Source organism: Armigeres subalbatus, chromosome 2 (assembly GCF_024139115.2).
Source record: "Armigeres subalbatus isolate Guangzhou_Male chromosome 2, GZ_Asu_2, whole genome shotgun sequence".
Taxonomy (NCBI): domain Eukaryota; kingdom Metazoa; phylum Arthropoda; class Insecta; order Diptera; family Culicidae; genus Armigeres; species Armigeres subalbatus.
The window spans coordinates 233,671,527-233,692,470 of record NC_085140.1 but is presented as its reverse complement, the minus strand read 5'-3'; the positions used below and the strand labels follow the sequence as shown (position 1 = coordinate 233,692,470).

Below are 20,944 nucleotides of genomic sequence, written 5' to 3'. Positions count from 1 at the left end.
GCTAGAGTGTATCAAAATCTGGAATGTGACTGTTATGCGAATAAATAGCAAGATGGGACAGCACAAGTGGGTTTTAATTCTCAAATTTCTAGAACAAAGCCTATTATTTTATCAGTTTTTCTTAAAGATGAGTTCATTTCAAGCTTATGAAAAAAAATCAAAATCTTCGAAAATCGGCATGGGACTCTTATGCGAATCGCGGCAGAATATTATTATGCGATTCATAAAATGCCATGTGGTTCCTAATTCTGCTCACATATTTTGAAAGGTTTCTATTCTGCGCAAAATAATAGAAACTTAGTTTGAGCATGTTTCATGAAATGGTTTTGAACATGATACAAATATTTCATTAACCATTGCACGTTTTTAGCGCCATGTAAGTTTCCTAAAGTCTATGCTGACTACTAATTTTGATCGTTTTTGTACGCTAAGTATACGTAAAAACTATATGTCCGCACCCAAATGAACTTTAATACACTGCGAGAAAAAAGTATAAGGACAAGAGTCAAATGGCCAGTTATTCGCTGATCATGCCCGTACCCAAAATCATTTGGAGAGTAAAGTATACGTGAAATGCTGCTTAATTGGTACGAATTTAACGAGTTTTGTATTCTAGACTAATAATTAAAAATAGACAGTCACTGAGTTAGATTGCATGAAATGGATGAGGAATACCAATATTATTTGGTTTAATCAAAGTTAATTGCCTATATTTCGGGTATTGACCACCTGACATGGTCATTAATTTACAATGTTCTGAAAAACTCCGATGTGAATATGTACATTATGTGGAAGAATTTGGTTTGAAAAATGTATTAGAAGTAACCACTTTCCTTCTATGGGACTCGAAACCATGATTCTCAATACGCTAGACTGATGCTTTTAACTAACTAAGCTACGAATGACCTCCGTCGGCCTTCGCAACTTAACAGCCCAAAAATCCCAAATCGGACGCATAGTTGAAGCACTCACAATCCATTTCCTAAACCAACACTTCCACATGTGTGTAGTACACATTCACATTAGAGTGAGCATGAGTATTTATATTGTTTGGTGGCTACATATTATTTGTTTTACCAAGTAAAGGTTGCAGGGTTGACCTTTTATTTCAGTTGTGGATTGCTATTTCAAATCGCTGTATATTACTTCTGAAATAAGATTTGCAGACTCAATAAAGGAAGATCGATTTATTATGTGACGCCAAAATTGACCATTTTCGACCTCCCTCACTTTCATTGTACACTTTTTGTATCAATCAGTATCAAGCAATTTTGCATGGATCGTCACATTTCAGTTATCCTTTCTTCTCTTCTTAGCGTTACATGATTTATGGATGCTCCCTAAATTAAATATTGGTGGTTTGAAGGCTAATTATAAATAAAAATTTAGTCTGGTATGGTATGAGTTATGATTTGGTGACTGTGGGAAGGACATAGCTTAGCTTTATGCATCGTCTAGATTACACCAGAACTAATGTTTTCTGCGCGCGTGTTTCGATTTAAAGTGATTATACAACGAAGCCACAAATCGGCCATCATGGAAATTGAATAACTCTAGGAACTTTTTGCCTTTCTCGTATACAAAGTATACGTAAAGGCTATATATTCGCTCCAAAAATGAACTTTTTATAGGAGTCCCGGTATTATATACCGATCGACTTGGCCGGATCGGACTATGGTCTCAGAAGTTATGGCCAAAATACTTTTTTTTTCATACAAAAAGTGGGAAGAAATCACTCACTCGGAAAAAAACGATAAAGGCACCATTACCGCTAGGTGGATTAATCTGGGTTTTCAAATATGCGTAACTGTATTTGACCTTGAAATTTGAAACAACTCATACTCTCTCTATTCAGTATATCTCGTTCAACAGACGTTACTACCAAATAGATCGCAATCTATTCTTTCTGTTGGGAACATGTTGACCAAAATAGTTTGAGTTAATAGCACAATCGCCATTCCAATAATCAAGGTCAGAATCAATGAATCACATACAGTGACTGGTTTCGTACCCGCCGCTGCCAGCACCAGGCGCTAACGTATATGTGAAAATAGTTTGTATGACGGGTTTCCTCAACAGTTGGAACTTTTCACGAAAAACTATTTGGTGCCAGTTATGTAGGAAGGTGTCCGCTACTACGCTCACTGAATAGCTGAATATTTTTTCGATTAAGGAGCTTATTTTCGAGATATTAAACCTTAGATGCCTTTCGCCATATTGATTTCCGAAAGTAAACTCCTAGTGTGCCGCTGGAAGCACGCTCAAAGTAGGCGATTCATTAGGCCCATTTGAAAAATGTTCCTAGAACTAGCTTTTATGCTAAAATGGATCTTCTTTTACGTTTCTCTTCGGCAAGAGTCCTTACCAGTGGCGTAGCCAGAAAATTGGTTTGGGGGAAGAGGGGGTTGGCAGGGGGTTTCTGAACATTTTTTTTTTAATTTGAGAGGGTTCGAAAAAAGAATTTCTTCCGCTGAGACGAGCCATGCCTCGGGCTAAAGATTCAAAAAAAAAAAAATGAATTTCTTCCAAAAAAATTATCTCTGGTGCGCACTATAGGATTTCGGGCGGTCATTAATCGAAAATGTCATGTCTTCCGAATTATTTTAAAATATTTTCTCTCCATTGTCAATACTCTAATTAAGAGAAATTCTGAATTTGAAGTCTCTAGGTGCACTAGTTCCAAAGATATAAGGTGGCAAAGTCAGAAATGGGTAAAAAAGTTAGCAAATTTTCTGAAAAAATATTTTATTTTCAACTATTTATTGAAATATTTTTTAAATGTTTTTTCTTCAATGTTAATACATCATTACAAAGGTTATTGTATAAGCTTTTAAATGGCAAAAACTAATGGTTACACTGTGAAAAAAAATTGAAAAAAATGCGGAAGCAATATTTTTTCCAAAACGACGCTATTTTCAACTTTGATAGTGAAGAACTTTTTTCCTCAGGAATCCCCGGGTTCTTTTATGATACACATCAAGGACAAAGCTTCGACTAAAATGTCCTGAAAGAATTTCTTGCCAGTATTTGCAATTAACAGAGTTAAGTCACTCTGATTTTTTTCATTTGTTTTTTACCGTGTTTTGCCTCTCTCGTACTCCAAGGTTAATGCTCATTCCAAAAACGAATGTTTGATAGAAGGCCCGGAGACCCTAGTGGTATATATCAACTAACTCAGCGCGAAGAATTGAGGTGATGTCTGTATGTGTGTGCATGCGCGTCTGTATGTATGTGCGCAAAAGAACGCAATCGCCATTTAGACACTTATTTGTGTCCGATTTTCTCGCAACAAGTTTCATTCGACGGGAAATCTAGTCCCATCGTTTCCTATTGAAAATGGGTCAGACTGAACTATGCGCTCAAAGGGTATGGTCAAAATACATTTATTGGTAATAACTTCGACTTTATTTATAACCATTTGAGCTCATTTAATTAACTTTTCAAAGGAGTAAATGAATAAAACCCCCAATGCAATGCAGCACAACGGTAACGGAAGGATTTAACAGTTCGCTCATATATTTCCTGTCAAATTTTACCGTTTCCGTCGCCATTCCGCTGAAATGCGTTTGGGGCTTGAGTGGTTTGAGTCATTCTCTAAACCTAATTTTCTGAGCTATTCATTAGCTACTGATGGAGAACTAAATATGAGATTTCATAATATGTAAATATTTATAAATCTCCTGGAATCAATAATTCCCGACATGTTTATTGCAAAAGTAAAGACGAACAATATCTTAGTTAGAACGGAGCGTATGAAATTCCTGCTAGTGTTCATGAATGTCTGGCTAATGGTAGGGAAATATTTATTCACTCATCTACACTTTGAGGTTCACTGGCTGAACAACCAGCGGAAAGTCAATATAAACAGTTGAAGAAATTTAGAACTCATAATGCAAGAAAATGATCAAGAGAGGCAAATGTTGACATTTTCCTTCGTGCCTTACATGAATCAGATCCATTTTAAGCTCGATTTGGATAACGAGGAGACGTTGGAAAAAATTTTCACTTAGTTATTCTTATGCCATGCGTAATTTTGTAATATTTGAAGATTTTCAAAAGTTCTTTATCTTCTAATACTTTAGATGAATTTATCTCATCTTCCATCGTTGATGGAATTGAAGAAAATATCATTGAAGACTTAAACCTTGACACAGAAAAAGAATGATGCTGTATATAACTTGTAGAAATCATGAAAACAAATCAAAAGTAATTCAAATAGTGTTGTTATTTAAATTAAAAGAATTTTGCTTTTCGGAAGAATGGAGCATTCTTACATTCCACAATGAATGTCCACATTTTTGCGAATATATTAATCTCATTTTTTGAATAACTTGTACACGTAAAAATGTCATGGGATTGCGATTTCTAATTTGCTAATACCCTTTTTCAAAAGTTATTTTCAATTCTGATTATTTGATTAACATTTAATGCTTTATGATCCTTCAGATCCTAGTACTTTGTCAAACAAATTGTTCTAAATACAAATTGTGAGGCATGAGAGTGAGAACAAAAAATATCACGGAATGTCATGAAATTAATGTCATTTAACATGATCGCCGCCATAATGTCCATAAATTGCTGAACTTAGTTTTTGTACAGCCCCCTTCCTTCTCCTTAAGAAAACGCACGAAATTTCAACTTCCCAAATAGGTTTGCTTTGTCACGTTAATCGAACCTATGAAAAAAATAATTACGTAATTCATAGACGATCCCCAAAGGGGGGGGGTTGGAAATTGTATATTCATGCTATTTCGACCATACACAGCTAAAACTAAGTGGAAAATCACTTTAAAAGTCCAATTTTATTTTTGACCGCTCGCTTGTATGGGGATCCCCCATAGTGGTGCGGGGGGGGAGGGGTGGAGTTTTATGTCCAAAGTCAAATTCGAGCTTTTTAATGTGAAAGAAAATGTACCATGTACCATGGTTTCTTTCATATGTGCGTCATGGTTTTCTCATCTCGTGCTCTTAAGAAATGCTGGAAAAAGCACGTGGTTTCCGAGATAACGATTTGTGACTTTGTTGTATAATCCTTAGGCAGTTTATACCGCGATGAACTTATAGAAAGTTATAAAAAATCACGAAAATAAAGCAATAAAGCAAATAAAAAAATAGGCAGTTTATTACATCACGAATCTGTGTAATTCCTTGGTGTGCTTTTCCAATGCACTTATTTAGCTCAAGCGTGTGTAATACTTTACGGAACCCCGATTCAATATGACTATTACAATTGATACTATCCTATAATCTACAGTTAGGAAAAAGGGACGTGGATCAACGTACTTCTGGTGACTCGATGTTGAAATATGAACCGGGGTAAGGTTATAGGTTTAAGGTATTTCAGTTGCTCATGGTTCGTCAGCACCTTCGTGGTACATCCCGACCAACCATTCGTCATAAGGTACAGTGGGGCAAGTGGGTAAAGGAAATCGTATATGTCATGTTCATCAAGTCATAAAAGTTGAATATAGTATTGAAATTGATCATATTTATGTCATAACGAATCATCTATCCAATCTTTATATGCCTGCGAACAAGATCTTTAAAAAATACTTTTGGGATACAAAATATTTGGAAAACAAATAAATCGGTTTCAATTTTTCACTTGCCCCGCATGTGGGGTAAGTGAAAAAATGATTTTAAAAGAGGATTTTTCAATATAAGAACACATTTTCTGTTCATATATTTCATACAAATGATAATTATACTGAATACAGCATAACTGTGATCTGTTGTGATGCTTTTTGACACTTCATGAAAGTCAAAGGGCACTAGAGTGTCTACATTAAATGAATTTTATGTTTTTATGTTTTCTTTACTTGAATTTTTTGAGATCTAATATCTCATCTCCATTTGTCTCTAACACTACTTTCTATTTCAGGTTTATAGTAAGATAATGAACCTTGGCGATAATGCAGAGAAATTATCTTTGAAATATTCATCAAACCTGGAATCATATTGTGTTTCATTAACAATCCACTTATGATTTCAGTAGAAGAGTCACATTAATAAATAAATAAACTTTATAAATTTCAACTAAATAAATCATAATTGTTGATATATTTGCAATAGTAGTGATTCTTGTATTTGAGCTATATAAATAACATTTTTTCACGAATTATTTATCAAACATAGATTATTTAAAACACTGACACGCTTGGCACTTTGGGTTCCTGATTTAGTATTACCACGTATCACTGTAATAACCAAAAGCCTTCGAATGAGTTCGAATTGGTATCATTTGTTTATATACGCTTAATAGAAATTATTTGTGTTTGGAAAAATAGAGAAATGCATTCAGTGTCGGAAAATTTTCACTTGCCCCACCCATGGTAAAAACAGGCAAAGCAATAAAATATTTTTTTCAAACCTTTTGATGTTCATATCAATATTTTTGTTACTGGAATTCAAAACTACAAAGAAAACCAACTTATCAATGCACTAATTGAATGTGTTATGGGAACCAACATAAAAAAATATTTGTATTTATTGACACGCAAAACAACTTGTGCAAAAGATAAACTTGAAAGGTTAATAAACTTTTACTCTCGCATGTTGAAATGGTTCATTATTTCATGTTTCACTTATTCAACGCATTGATTTGAATGACCTTGTATGATTGTGAAGTGAAATTGAATAATTCTGTGCTTCATCAGTGAAATACTTGCGTTTTTTTCACTTACCCCATTTACCCACTTACCCCACTGTACCTTACTCCTTCGAAATTATTTATAAAAAAACAAATAAATTTATCGGTATTTATTTACACTAAATCTATTCGTCAAAATGGTATACTACCTGCAATCGCACATATGGCCCATATGATTAGGAAACCCAGCAAATATGGGACAAATATGCGAATACAGGCAGTATATACATCTCAATGATTCGTTATCTAAATTCATGTTAAGTATGATATCAATGCAATGATATACTTTGAAAATGCATTTCAAAGATAAACACCGAAAGATTATTCGCAGTAACGACATAAATATTCCTGAAACGTTATCAAATTTTTGATAGAGTACGATATCAACGCATTGATATATTTTGACAAGCAATGTCATAGATGAACATCGCTGCACGCTGCACCTTTATTACTGTTTAATTCATCGATTCAATCCGCTGGATGTCGGAATATCGATTGTTTTTTTGGCGTTTGTGTATATCCCCGAAAGTTTATATTTACGACAAAAAAATGGATTGAATGAAATGACATACGCTTTTCAATTATTATAAAAAGGGTCTTAGTGTGAGGTATAATGGAAAGGAAAATTATGTATAAGGTGGAACGGGTTTGCATTTGAATGAACAAGTGCGGTGAACATATTATTTTTTTCATAGATTAAAAAACGGCTGAAATCAGCTGATTTTGTCATTGGATGAGAAGAAAAATTTGGTCTGAAAAGTTCTTGAATATTTACTTCTCATTCGTAGACACAATATAGTTGCCCCACCTCCCCAGGTTCCTGTAATAGTTATTGAGAGAACGATACACCTTTTCCGATATTTCTTGATAAAAAAAATATTCAGAAAATTAATGTACAGGGGTAGACAAGAAGGTTGAGATAGGCAAAATTTGGTTGAAATTCAAATCAGCATAGCTTTTCTCAAAATACTCGGATTTTGATAAAACTGGGATCATCGGACGCAGAAACTCCTCTAGTATTTTGTCCTCATCCTAAATCTCAGGTCGGTCTACGTGCACTGAATATGTTCCATCTCCGTTGTCCGTGGAACGATCAAAATGAATAATTATAATTATTAAAATCGTATTATTTTAGTCATAGTTATACAATCTCGGAATTCGACAAATGTTTGTCTATCTCTACACTTTTATCTTACATCTGTAAAGCTACTTTTATTTTGACAACATAAGTTTTAAGTAGTATGCATTCTATTCTAGCTATTCCCACTAACTTACGTTTCATGTCATTATTTTTAGCTATAGGCTGCTTCCAGTTGTGATGAAGTTACTGTTCTTTGTTCGTATGTTCGCAGAAACTCATATCAGCCCCATTCATACATAAACAGCATCAGTGACCATAGCTGTGACGAATTTTATTTGGTTGCCATTCGAATATTGCTACAACGTACTCCACCACCTCAGAAACCATTTCTAACGCATCACGTAGATTCAATTTTTACTCAATCAATAGCGATGTATATTAGGGTGTCAATGAAATGTATGGGCAGGAAACGACATTAGCCAACAAGTTTCATAATCCGAAAGCAATATTGGAGCTCAATCAGAGATGGTTTATAGAGGTTCCTCTAATTGATGCTCTAAAAATGTATAGCCATAAAAAATTGGAAAAAACAAATTGTAGGGTGGTATTTTGGGGTAATGAAAATTGTGTGGCATTTTGTTTTTTTTTTAATTCAAAAATGTCATTTTCATTGGCTCCCTAATGTATATAGTAAGAAGTTTATTTGGTAATATGATCATATATTTTTCTCTTTTCCTAACGACCTATCGTTCCAGGTAGAGGGTGACAATGCCGCTTCTAGTCAGCAAAGTGGTGGTTCACGGGGTTAAACTCAACTGATCCTACGTTGTACTTGTTTCTGATCTCGTATCTCGCACTTGTTCGGTAGTTTCTACTTTTCTACTTTATTTAATTTTTCATAATCAAGTAGCAGAAGGAACCATTATAATCCAAGACACAACTATGAAAGTAGATAAAGTACAAATTTGGTTGACTTTCATATTCCAGCATACGTGTACTACTTGGGCATCCATCATGGGTATGCCTTTCCGCAGATATTGTTTTCCGCTTGTTTATTCGAAAATATGTGCTGTGCATAAGCTCATTCAAGTATTTCATTAACTTGGTCTGACATACGGCCGAATAATTGAATACTAATCAATGCTTTGAGCATGAGTGATCTTAAAAGTGTTATTATATTCGACATTCAGAAGGTCCTACATTTGGTAAAAATGCAACTGTTTACCTATGTACGGAATTTTACGAATATAGAGCGTATATATTTTCAATTCAGTAATCTGTTCTGAATTGTGACCCATTTATCTCACTCGATTGTGACTTAGGGGGCGTCGAGATAATTTGGCCACCCTAAAAAAAAATTGTAAACATGATTTTAATCAATACATTAATATACTGCTTCCAATGAAATGTGTAAAAATTCATTTGTCCTTGAGCACATTAGAGTAACATTACATTTTATATTCATTTTATTCAAATTAAAAATATCGATTTATTGAACAAACTAAAGCTGATGGGGTAATTTGAGCACCCCATCGGGGTAAAATGAGCAGTTGTTTTTTATTACAAATTAAGAGAGTTTCTGGTTTCAGTTTTTGCCAAACGCCTTCCGATGAAATTTAAATATTTTTAGATTCATATTAGGCCGTTACAAATATTTAATTAACTTTTTGTCCTACTGATGGTCACCGACAGGCCGAGGGGGGGGGGAATAATAAAAAATAAATATTAAAATAAAAAAAATCAAAAAACTCCTCGGATTTGTTAAAGAATGTTTTGAAAATCCTCAAAATTATCCGAATTTTATTTTGTTGCCCCCTCAAAATATTATTCTTTGGCAAAAAAATCCGAGGGGGGAGACAAAATAGATTTTAAATATTTGTATCGGCCTTACATCATTCCGTTTTATTTAAGAAATTTTTAAATCATCTATATTCAGTAATTAACGAGTTGAACATCATCGGTTCACCCAATCGAGTTCTTTGTTAAATCCTTTGCCATTGATGTGGGCTCTGGCAACCTCAAAGCCAGCTGAGGGTGTCGTCTACATTCTGCTTTGTGATTGAACTGATGCGAGATATGATTTTTTTCTGACAAGTGAGTGCATAAAGTGCGCTTGTCTATTTCCAATAAGTATCGCATCAGTTCTAAGTTTTTGCTGTCCGGAAAACATGGCTTATTGATCAGCATCATAGTTTTACAAATGTCTTGTTCTGGAAACTTCAAGTACCGGTTCAGAGTTTGGCGTAGAGCACGATATTCAATTGCAGATCTGTTTTTCGAAGATCCGTGTTAGTTTACTGCTGTTATTGCCGCCAGAGGATTTGTCTGCGGCCACTGTTTAGTTTTACAGATATTTTTGCAGCGCCGAAACTTTTTTTTAATTTCTAATACAACCTAATACAACAGAAATATTTGGCCGGCTTCGCCAGTGCCAATGTAAAATCAAAAAAATAGGTTATGGTCCATATAACCTATTTTTTTTTTTTGATTTTATAGGGGCCCTCCTTAGCCGTGTGGTTAGACGCGCGGCTACAAAGCAAGACCATGCTGAGGGTGGCTGGGTTCGATTCCCGGTACCGGTCTAGGCAATTTTCAGATTGGAAATTGTCTCGACTTCCCTGGGCATAAAAGTATCATCGTGCCTCATGGTATACAAATGCAAAAATGGTAACTTGGCTTAACCTCGCAGTTAACAACTGTGGAAGTGCTTAATGAACACTAAGCTGCGAGGCGGCTCTGTCCCAGTGTGGGGATGTAATGCCAATAAGAAGAAGAAAAAGAAGGTTATGGTCCAATTTTACATGGCGATAACACCCCTATGGTCTATGGATATTGCTCATTTTACCCCGATTGATAAGCATTTTTTCATTTGTATTTTTTTGTAAAAAAAAAGTATTCAACACTCTATATGATCGAAATACTATGCTATATTAATGATGTAATCTAAACTATACTGCAAGTAAAGTAAAAGACGTCTAAAATGTTATTTATGATGCCTTACTTTTTATAATAAATTGACCGTTTTTGGAAATAGTCTTTAAAAATCACTTTATTAGCAATGAAAACGATTTTTTTGGCATAGCTTTCTGGAATTAAGTAGCAGGGTGAAAGTAATACCACAGATAACAGATATTTAAGCAAGAACAAATTTTATTGAAAATCTTGTGTAGACTTTTGAACTGATATACGTTGACTCACTACCACCATCTACTCAACTGATTGCGGATGTACATACGGAAGCAACTGATAAGTAACCGTCGAACGCAGCCAATACGTTTGACAGTTGTATTTAGGCTGTGTTTTAAACAGTAATGATAAGGGTGAAATCAGTAGTGATTCAGTTTCATTCCAAATTTTCGACCACTATTCTAGTTTGCATCTGAGCAAAATAGAACAAACATGTTGGTTTCTCCAGCAGTGTTCCATTCATGTTTTTCAAATTTTCAATTAAATGAAATCCTTATGTTGCTGCCATGAAAGGCGCCGTAATTGCAAAGTGGATTGATCCGTAGATAAAATGACGCATTCATACACCAAAACAATTGAAAAATATTTGAATCTCGTGATTCAATCGTGGTTCAAATCTGCAGAAAATAGAACGGAGCGTTATACCAGTTTTATTTTTTTGACATTTGACTGGTATAAAAAATGAATCTAGAACAGCTGCTGGGAGAATGAATGTTTCAGATTCATATTCAAACTGACAGCCCCGAACGATTTGAATCACTGCTGATTTTACTCTAATCGCGCCATCTCAAAACGATTGCCAATCGTGTTCCAAAAGTTCGAGGCATTTGAATCAACGGTTGCGGATATTTACACACGTATGGTATACCAGCCTAAATATCTGTTATCTGTGGTAATACCGTGACCAGACCTAATTTCGCGCATCGCCTAATACCGTGGTTTTCGTATTATTTGGTGAAATGTGGTGGTGAACATTCACCAAATAATGTGATGTCCATGATAGCCAGGTTCTGGTTTTTTATGAAAACCACGGTATTAGGCGATGCGCGAAATTAGGGCTGGTCACGGTATAGTGTAAACTTTCAATTGTAAAAACTTGAACATTATCAATGAGAATAAGCAGTTGGCCAAATTACCCCATTGGCGAAATTACCCCGACGCCCCCTACATGAGATTTTTTTTAAATGATTTCTTAATTTTAAAACCTATTCTAGTCAAAGTATTTCCTACCTGTAGTATTAATCTGCGTTGTTGTTGTGCTATGTCCCACATTTTGAATGGTATAGTTGAATATAGGACGGGAAATAAGTCCAACATCCAACTCAATATAAAACATTTGATTTTTCTTCTTGTAGGAAAGTGTATTTTTAGTTGGTGCACGCGAGTCCCAGGCTGCCTTGTTGCAGCAAATAGATATCGAGAACCGCCATGATCAAATCGTTCATCAGGACTTTGTAGTGCAAGGAAAACCAAGCAAGGCCGTGTCCGCAGATGCTGCCGTGCAACCGACGCTGTCGCCCAAATCCGTTGCTTGATTGACAAACTGAACCGTTTTTGAAAACCGAATGACAAGGACAGGAGAGGTAAAAGATTGTTGATTTTTTAGGAAATTTTAGAAATAAACAAAACTCAATACTATTATCCAAATCGTTGTACCTATAAGAATCATTTTGTTGGGGATTACACAACATATTAGATCTAATGTGTTGTTACAATATTGTAGGTAGCATGTTTATGATATTTAATAGAAGAGATAGTATGTAGGTCTGGTATTTTGTTTTGTTCATTTCTCTTATCAATTGTTTAAATCAAAAACCAAACTAATTATGAAGTCTAACAAATGAGATGAAGCAACATTTGTAATTGGTATGACTATAGAAACTTATCAGGTAAATCGTGAAATTACCATAAAATAAAGAAGCCCTAATTATGTTGGTTTTAACATTGCAATAAATTCATTGAAATTACAGAGCTGGCGGTTTATTATTGTTATGTTATTTTATATCACTGCATTTTTTCCTCACTACCAGTACCGTGACTTGCCCTGATTCCGCGCATCGCCTAATACCGTGGTTTTCATCAAAAATCAGAACCTGACTATCATGGACATCGTATTATTTGGTGAAATGTCCAAACATATTAGGTTTGATCATTTCACCAAATAATGTGATGTCCATGATAGCCAGGTTCTGATTTTTTATGAAAACCACGGTATTAGGCGATGCGCGGAATTAGGGCAGGTACTATGTCTCAATTTAAATCAAGGAATAAAAATCAATAGTTTCGAACAATACAACGTAAAACTAATTTCTTATTTTTTTATATTTTGATGACAAATACAAAGGGGCCGTACACTAATTACGTATTTTTTCTGGGTTTTTCAACCCCCCCTCCACCCATGTAAGATTTTTGCCAAACAAATATATGTTTAATTATATGGAGCGTAAGAAAATGGAAGACCTCATCTCCCCCCATAAGTGCTTACGTAATTGGTGTACGATCCCGAAACATCTAGCGTTATTTTTGAAAACGTAAGCCCAAAAGAAAGGTTCTCTTCGTTTACTTTCTCTTTCGATTATTACAAAGTCATACTAACATTTACATCGGATTTTTTCACAGAGATCTGAAGAAAATAACTTTGTCTAGCGTGCTGAGGTGAAAATATTGTAATAAATGCAAAACTAACTTTGATATTAATGAAAGAGAGCGTAATAAAAGATAGTCTCTCATTTGGACCTACGACGTTTCCAAAAATCATGCTAGACAATTCGCCCCGACTAAGGGCGGTCTTGGGCATTAGAGGGTTAAGCTATGTAGGTTTTCTTTTAACCTGCGCTTAATGGGGAAGCACCATAATCAATATAATGAAAAAATAAACTTTTTTATCCACATTTTGGCATGATACAGAATCAGATGAGCGTTGTGGCGCAAAATCGAGTTTTTGAACCACCCTAATGTGTATATACCCAAGCAACCAAAAGTTCAGATTTTACTTAAATTCGTTCCTAACCGAACCAATTGGTTCACTTTTGGTTCACATTGAGTTCCAAACAAATTAACGGAACTTCAAAGTTCACTTCTACGCTCCCACCATACAAAAAATTACTTAAAATGTGAGCTGATTAAGCCAAAACATCCCCTCTTATCCGAACTTTTGGTTGCTTGGGTAATGTCCGTCTGGGTCCGAGTAGTCATGTTATGGAACGTACACACGGTCAAGCAGTTTGACCAACATTGACTCCGCCCCCAAGAAAACGCTTCGGTTGCTGCTTTGTTTGAACGTGTGTGAAGTTGTTCGAACAACCATTTGACAGTTGGCGGCTTTGTTTGAAAAAATTAAAATGGTTTGATTTGGGTTTGAGTTGTCGGGGTGGCGCCAAGGTTCCCCGAACATGTTTGAGCATTTGTAGTGAAGTTGCACAAACCCCCACATATTTTTTGATGGTTGGTGCTCAAGTTGGCGCTTCGGTCGTTCGTGTGTGATATTGTTGGTCGAATAAATTGATTGTTCGTGTCGCTTTTGGTAAAACTTGATGGATGTTTGAATAAACGAGAGGTGGAGTCAATGTTGGTCAAACTGCTTGACCGTGTGTACGTTCCATTATTATCTGTTATGTATGACGTTGGCTGCAAAATGGTGGGTTGACATCAAGGAAGGAGCGCCCAACAGAGCTCTGGTCCCCACAAGTTCCTATCTCACGCTTCCACGGGTCAACCGCCAGCTAAGGGTTGTGCACTTAGCTGGTAGTGCAGCCTGGGCACTGTTGTCCTTCTGACATCAGCTAGAGTGAGAAGGTACGCCTCGAGCGTCTGTTCACCAGGAGGTGCGGCTCAAACAGCGTCTGCCTGGTACCCAGCGGCTGATTAACGAAATGCTGTATCGCGTCAGCTATACCTAAGGTGGCAGCCCCATCATCGCGATGTAGGTAACGCGACCCCGGTAAGGTAGCTTACTGAAGCCTCTCAAATACCACGAAAAATGGAGATAGAAGAAAAAGAGAACGTTATTTTTGGCAACCGACCCGGCAACGAAATAAGGACTATGATTGGAAACTCGATACCTGGAATGTCAGGACCCTAAATGAACCTGGACGAGTGAGCCTTCTGAATCGCGAACTGCAGAAGGTTGGAGTGAACGTGGTCGCTATTCAAGAAGTCCGATGGCCCAGATCCGGAGAACGTGAATTCCGAGCCGTGAACCCAACGACCAACACTGCATTCAAGGATAACATCTATCACAGCGGCGGTGGAAAAGCAGAGCATGGAGTTGGTTTCGTAGTAATGGGCAAACAGATGAAGCGAGTGATGCGGTGGAAATCCATTAGCGAACGAATCTGTGTGTTGAGGATACGGGGAAAATTCTTCAATTACAGCCTAATCAAAATTTACGCACCGACAAACGATAAATCCGACGACGTGAAGGACACGTTTTATGAATGTCTTGATAAAGCCTATGGAGAGTGCCCAAAGCATGACGTGAAAATTGTTATCGGAGACGCCAACGCTCAGGTCGGTAGAGAGGACTTTTTCCGTCCCATAATCGGTAGGGAGAGCCTTCACTCCGCTACCAATGACAACGGCCTACGGCTAGCAAATTTTGCTGCTACCAGAGGGATGGCCATCAGTAGCACCTACTTTACACGAAAGGACATCCGAAAGCACACGGAGACACTCAAATGGTGAAACTTGCAACCAGATAGACCATGTTCTGGTGGATGGGCGCCATTTCTCGGATGTTATCGATGTGCGGACATTCAGAGGTCCGAACATTGACTCTGATCATTACCTCGTTGTCAGTAAAATTCGATCATGGTTGTCAACTGTAACGAACGAAAGATCACAGCGAACGATGCGTTACAATATCCAGCGATTGTCGGCGGAAGAAGTATCGGCTGAGTACCGCCAGAAGCTCGACGAACGGATAAGTGCAATTAACGTTAGCGACAACATCAACGATCTATGGGAGTCGATCCATGGAGCGGTGAGCACAACAGCACGAGAAGTGGTAGGCACTGCACAGAGGCGACCCAGGACGGGTTGGTTCGATGTGGAGTGTCAGAGAGTGACAGACGAGAAGAACGTTGCCAGAAGCCGGATGTTGGTGTCGGGTACCCGATCGAATAGAGATCGGTACAAGGAAGCAAGAGCAGCCGAAAAACGAACCCACCGCAGAAAGAAAAAAGAGTACGAAGAAAAAGTTATAAATGAGGCGCAGGAAAAAATGGAGCAGAACGATATGCGGAGGTTTTATGAGTCTGTCAATGGCGTACGGAGAAAGACAGCGCCATCTCCCGTCATGTGCAACGACCAACAAGGGAATTTGCTGACAGATAAAACTGAAGTGGCTGCCAGGTGGAAGCAATACTTCGAGACTTTGTTGAATGGAGGAAGTAACGGTGCATCGGTGAACAGAATAAATATTAGTGACGATGGACAAGCTGTGGAGTAGGGTGGTTCAAAAAATCGATTTTGCTCCACAGTGCTTATCTGATTCTTTATCATGTTCTGAGTGTCCTCTGAAAATTTGAGCTCATTTGGATTAAAACTGATTTAGCACAAGCCGTTTCAAGTTTGCATGCAAATTAGTATGGGGAAATTTATTTTTTCTTTATACTGTTAATGACGCTTCCCCATTAAGCGCAGGTTAAAATAAAACCTACATAGCTAAAAGGAATACTCAACAGCTTTCACCCAGTGAAAATCACAACTTAATTAATCTTCCCAATAATTAGTAATCGAATTTAATCTATACCGCTCTCCTCCTCAACAGGCAACATTGCTGCGCGTGGCGCGAAAGATAGCACACACAAATTCAGGCTACTATGTTGCACTGCACATTTCAGTGATGCCCTCAAAGAAGTTTAACGATCATGACTAAAGATTCGCAACCTGTATTAAAATCGATTACTAATTATTGGGGCGATTAATCAACATGCGGTTTTCGTTGGGTGAAAGCTGTTGAGTATTCCTTTTAGCTATATAGGTTTTCTTTTAACCTGCGCTTAATGGGGAAGCGTCATTAACAGTATAATGAAAAAAAAAAATTTCCCCATACTAATTTGCATGCAAACTTGAAACGGCTTGTGCTAAATCAGTTTTAATCCAAATGAGCTCAAATTTTCAGAGGACACTCAGAACATAATAAAGAATCAGATAAGCACTCTGGAGCAAAATCGATTTTTTGAACCACCCTACTGTGGAGTCACCTACACTAGATGAGGTTAAAAAAGCTGTTAAAGAGCTGAAAAACAATAAGGCTGCGGGGAAGGACCAGCTCCCGGCTGAACTTCTCAAACACGGCAGTGAGCAGCTTGATGAAGTTCTGCACCATATTATGTCGAAAATATGGGAAGACGAGGAAATGCCTGCTAGCTGGTTGGATGGCCTCATTTGCCCTCTATTTAAGAAAGGGCACAGACTGGAGTGCGCCAATTATCGAGGAATAACCCTCCTTAATTCGGCGTACAAAATTATGTCCCGTATTCTGTTCAACAGATTGAGACCGCTTGAAGAGTCATTCGTCGGTGAATACCAAGCAGGTTTTCGTGAGGGCCGATCAAAGACGGATCAAATGTTTACCCTGAGACAAATCCTTGATAAATTCCGGGAGTACAACTTGCAGACACATCATCTGTTTATTGATTTCAAGGCGGCGTACGATTCAGTGAAACGGAATGAATTATGGCAAATTATGCTTGAACATGGTTTTCCGGCGAAACTGATACGGCTGTTTCGTATAACGTTGGACGGATCGAAATCAAGTGTAAGGATTGCGGATGAAATATCGACGTCATTTGTTACCTTATATGGATTAAAGCAGGGTGATGCACTCTCGAATCTACTGTTCAATATAGCGCTCGAGGGAGCGATTAGGAGAGCTGGTGTGCAAAGAAGCGGTACCATTATCACAAAATCGCATATGCTTCTGGGATTTGCGGACGATATCGATATTATCGGAATTGATCGCCGTGCCGTGGAAGAGGCTTTTGTGCCTTTTAAGAGGGAGACAGCGAGGATTGGACTCACGATCAATACCAGCAAAACGAAGTACATGGTCGCTGGCAATCAACGTGGGTTCATTAGTGGTGGTGGTAGCGAAATGGTGCTGGATGGTGAAAAATTTGAAGTGGTGGAAGAATTTGTGTATCTTGGAACATTAGTGACATGCGATAATGATGTTACCCGCGAGGTGAAAAGGCGTATTGCAGCTGCAAATAGGGCTTATTACGGACTTCGTAACCAGCTTAAGTCCCGTAGTCTGCAAACGAAAACAAAACTCGCGCTGTATACTACTCTGATTCTTCCGGTGGCTTTATACGGCCATGAGACATGGACGTTAAAGGAGGCTGATCGGAGAGCTTTCGGAGTGTTTGAGCGTAAGGTGCTGCGGACAATACTCGGCGGTAAACAGGAGAACGGTATCTGGCGGCGTCGCATGAATCACGAATTGTACCAGGTGTATAAAGGGCTGGATATTATTAAGCTTATACAACACGGCAGACTACGGTGGGCTGGTCACGTTGTTCGTATGCCGGAAGAACGTCAAGCGAAGATAATATTTAGTAGAGAACCCGGAAGAGACCGCAGGCTTCGTGGAAGGCCGTGTACACGATGGCTTTTTGCAGTTGAAGAGGACCTGAGGGCGCTCAATGTCCAGGGCGACTGGAAGCGATTGGCCCAGGATTGAGTCCAGTGGAGAAGGATACTCCATTCGGCGTAGGTTCATCGAAGAGCTGTAGCCCATCAAGTATCAAGTAAGTATGACGTTAAGCAAATCAAATTTGATGTTGTAGAGCGTCCAGCGGTAGAAGAATGTTGATCAACTAAGCGTTTAGTTAGCCAAGGGATAGATCCACTTCTATCAGTAGAAAAAACGCTGCTTCATTAAAAGCTGATTGTATATCAATCAGAGGCGTCGCGTGGTCAATTCTTCAACCTGTGCACTATTTTAATGTTTCGAGAAAAACGCATAAAAGGACCTAAAATGATAAACAAATAATTTTTCTGCGCGATTCTCAATATGTTTGCTTATTTTGTTGCATCTAACTGGTTCTTAGCTACTTCTTATTTTCTGAATTAACTCAAACTTAACTAAGCTTCAAAGTGATTTAAGTAGAATTAAAAATTACTATCATCATAATCGCTTCCAATGTGACAAATAAGCAATATATCTATTCGGAAATTATTGAGCTGGCACTTTCAATTCTAATTTGAGTTATTCGTAAAATGAGACGAAGTTTTAAATACAGAAAAGAAAATTTGAATATATCAATCATGCAAAGGCTCTAATAATAATTTGTAATTAGCATGTCATATCAGAAAAATAAAGTCTGTACAATAAAGAGAACAATGAAGTTCATAGTCCTTACTCTTCTCAATTAATAATTATTCTTTTTACAATTTATATCTTTGATCAATATTCTGGACTGGACAGATGTCGAGAAGTTTTCCGTCCATCGGCATTTGACTTACCCCCTCCCTAACTAGATATATATTGGATTTCTCGAACAAAAAACCTTTTTGAAAATAAATTTCTTTAAAAATGTTGACCCGTTTCATATTCGCTAATTCTGCGACAATAAAGATTTTCATCAGTAGATGAAATGTCTGTTTAGAATATGTTAATATTGTCGGATACTTCAATGTCTAATAAAATATGCGTATTTGTAAACAGGCTTTATTGTGCTTATTAGCAGATGACATTTTGTGTTTAAATTGAGCTAATGTCGCGTTAGTATTATCGGACAGTACATTGTCGTCAGGATTAGTGGATGTGTAAACAAGCATCCCATTTAATCAAATATCAAAAGCGCTTTTGCTTCGCGTTGCTTATACAAAGCGGAACTTTCGTCATGGAACGCTTTGAGTAAGCTGAAAAGCTCGCGCTTTACTCTTCTCTTTCGATTTTGTTCCGTTCGCGCTCTTTTCACCGAATCGCGTTTGCGCTGTTTGAAGCGGTTCTCGATAGGCACCAAACCGTGCACTGCCTGCGAGGACCGCTTTGACTACCTATACATCGCCGATTGCGGTTAGAGCAGATGATCCTCGCATTCAAAATAATGCGTGTATGAAGCATGAAAAAACGTTCTCGCCTGAAAGTTCCGTGTTGATACAACGTCGGTGAGTTGATTCGGTATCGTAGAGAAAAATATAACGCGTCCCCATCGCAGCATTTGGTTGCCTCACATCACATGCCGCCTATAAAAAAACATCTTTCAAATGCACATAATTCAAATACATGCGTGGATTAGAAAGACAAGAAATCTATCTAGAGTTAAAATGTTGGGGATAAAATTGAAACATGTGTAGTGCACAGGTTGCACATGCGGACGCGACGCCTCTGATATCAATAGTACTTTATTGTTTTCAATAGTTTCACTATTTTGACACAAAATTGTGTATTTTAGCAGTCTAATGAAACCATAAAGATGTGCAAATTTGCTTTTCGTTGTTGAAACAATTCTCTCTACAGCTAACATGGGAAGTAGAATTATGACCTTCTGTGTGATTGTCATCAACTAATAACAAGAGGTAACAAGAATTATATTGCATTTTTTTATTTTCCTATGTATAAATTTGTTATATAAAATATACACTGTTTACAGTTTCCCATTTACCATTTTTCTTCATTTTTCAAAATAGCGAATGAGATTCGAAATACATATAACACAATATGGTAACAGTGGAAACTATTTTAATACCGTTTGCTAAACATTTCAAAATAAGCATTTGTTTCCTAAACCTTTCAATCAACCAACCATCACTGAGTTGTGATGTAAATTGAGGAACCATCTACTGTAGGACAGCCATAGGACATTTATGCGTTCTTTCAGTAAGTTTCTATTCGTAAAGATGCAAATTCGCACTTGGTATTTGAAAAGTTGTACCTGACACCTTTTCCTCCTTCAATAACTCGAATTATGTCAGTGGAATGTACCACTCGCGAGATCAATAGTTGGATTGTATGTGAATGCATCACTCCTTAGAAAACCATTTTCCAGAACCAGAATACCACAATCCTTAGAAAACGATACCACAGAAAGCAACATTTCCCAGATAATACTTACAATGTTTGAGTCTTCGTAGCTAAGTTGGAAAAAGCACCAATCTAGCGTACGGAAAAGTGGCTACCTCCAATGCATTTGTCGAATCAAATCGTTCGCATGATGCACTCCGCCGGATCTTCACATCGTTGTTTACCGGCCAGTACAATTGACGTACGTAGATTATAGTTAATAGTATGTATC

The 20,944-nt window shown here is 37.4% G+C and overlaps 1 protein-coding gene across 2 annotated transcripts in view; it reads left to right on the top strand.

Moving 5' to 3' along the window:
* The window catches only part of LOC134211897 (glycerophosphocholine phosphodiesterase GPCPD1), a 91,041-nt gene extending 78,373 nt beyond the window's left edge, over window positions 1-12,668 (top strand). The window contains exons 7-8 of one of the 2 annotated variants that reach the window (XR_009979140.1): window positions 8,486-8,594; window positions 12,053-12,191. Coding sequence is in view for 1 of the 2 variants with exons in the window: in XM_062689273.1 (XP_062545257.1) it covers window positions 12,053-12,232 (180 nt within the window). In the remaining variant the exon portion in view is untranslated. Of the gene's footprint in view, window positions 1-8,485; window positions 8,595-12,052 lie in introns of both variants that reach the window. The other variant, XM_062689273.1, reaches the window with a different exon arrangement.
* The last annotated feature ends 8,276 nt before the right edge of the window (window positions 12,669-20,944 follow it).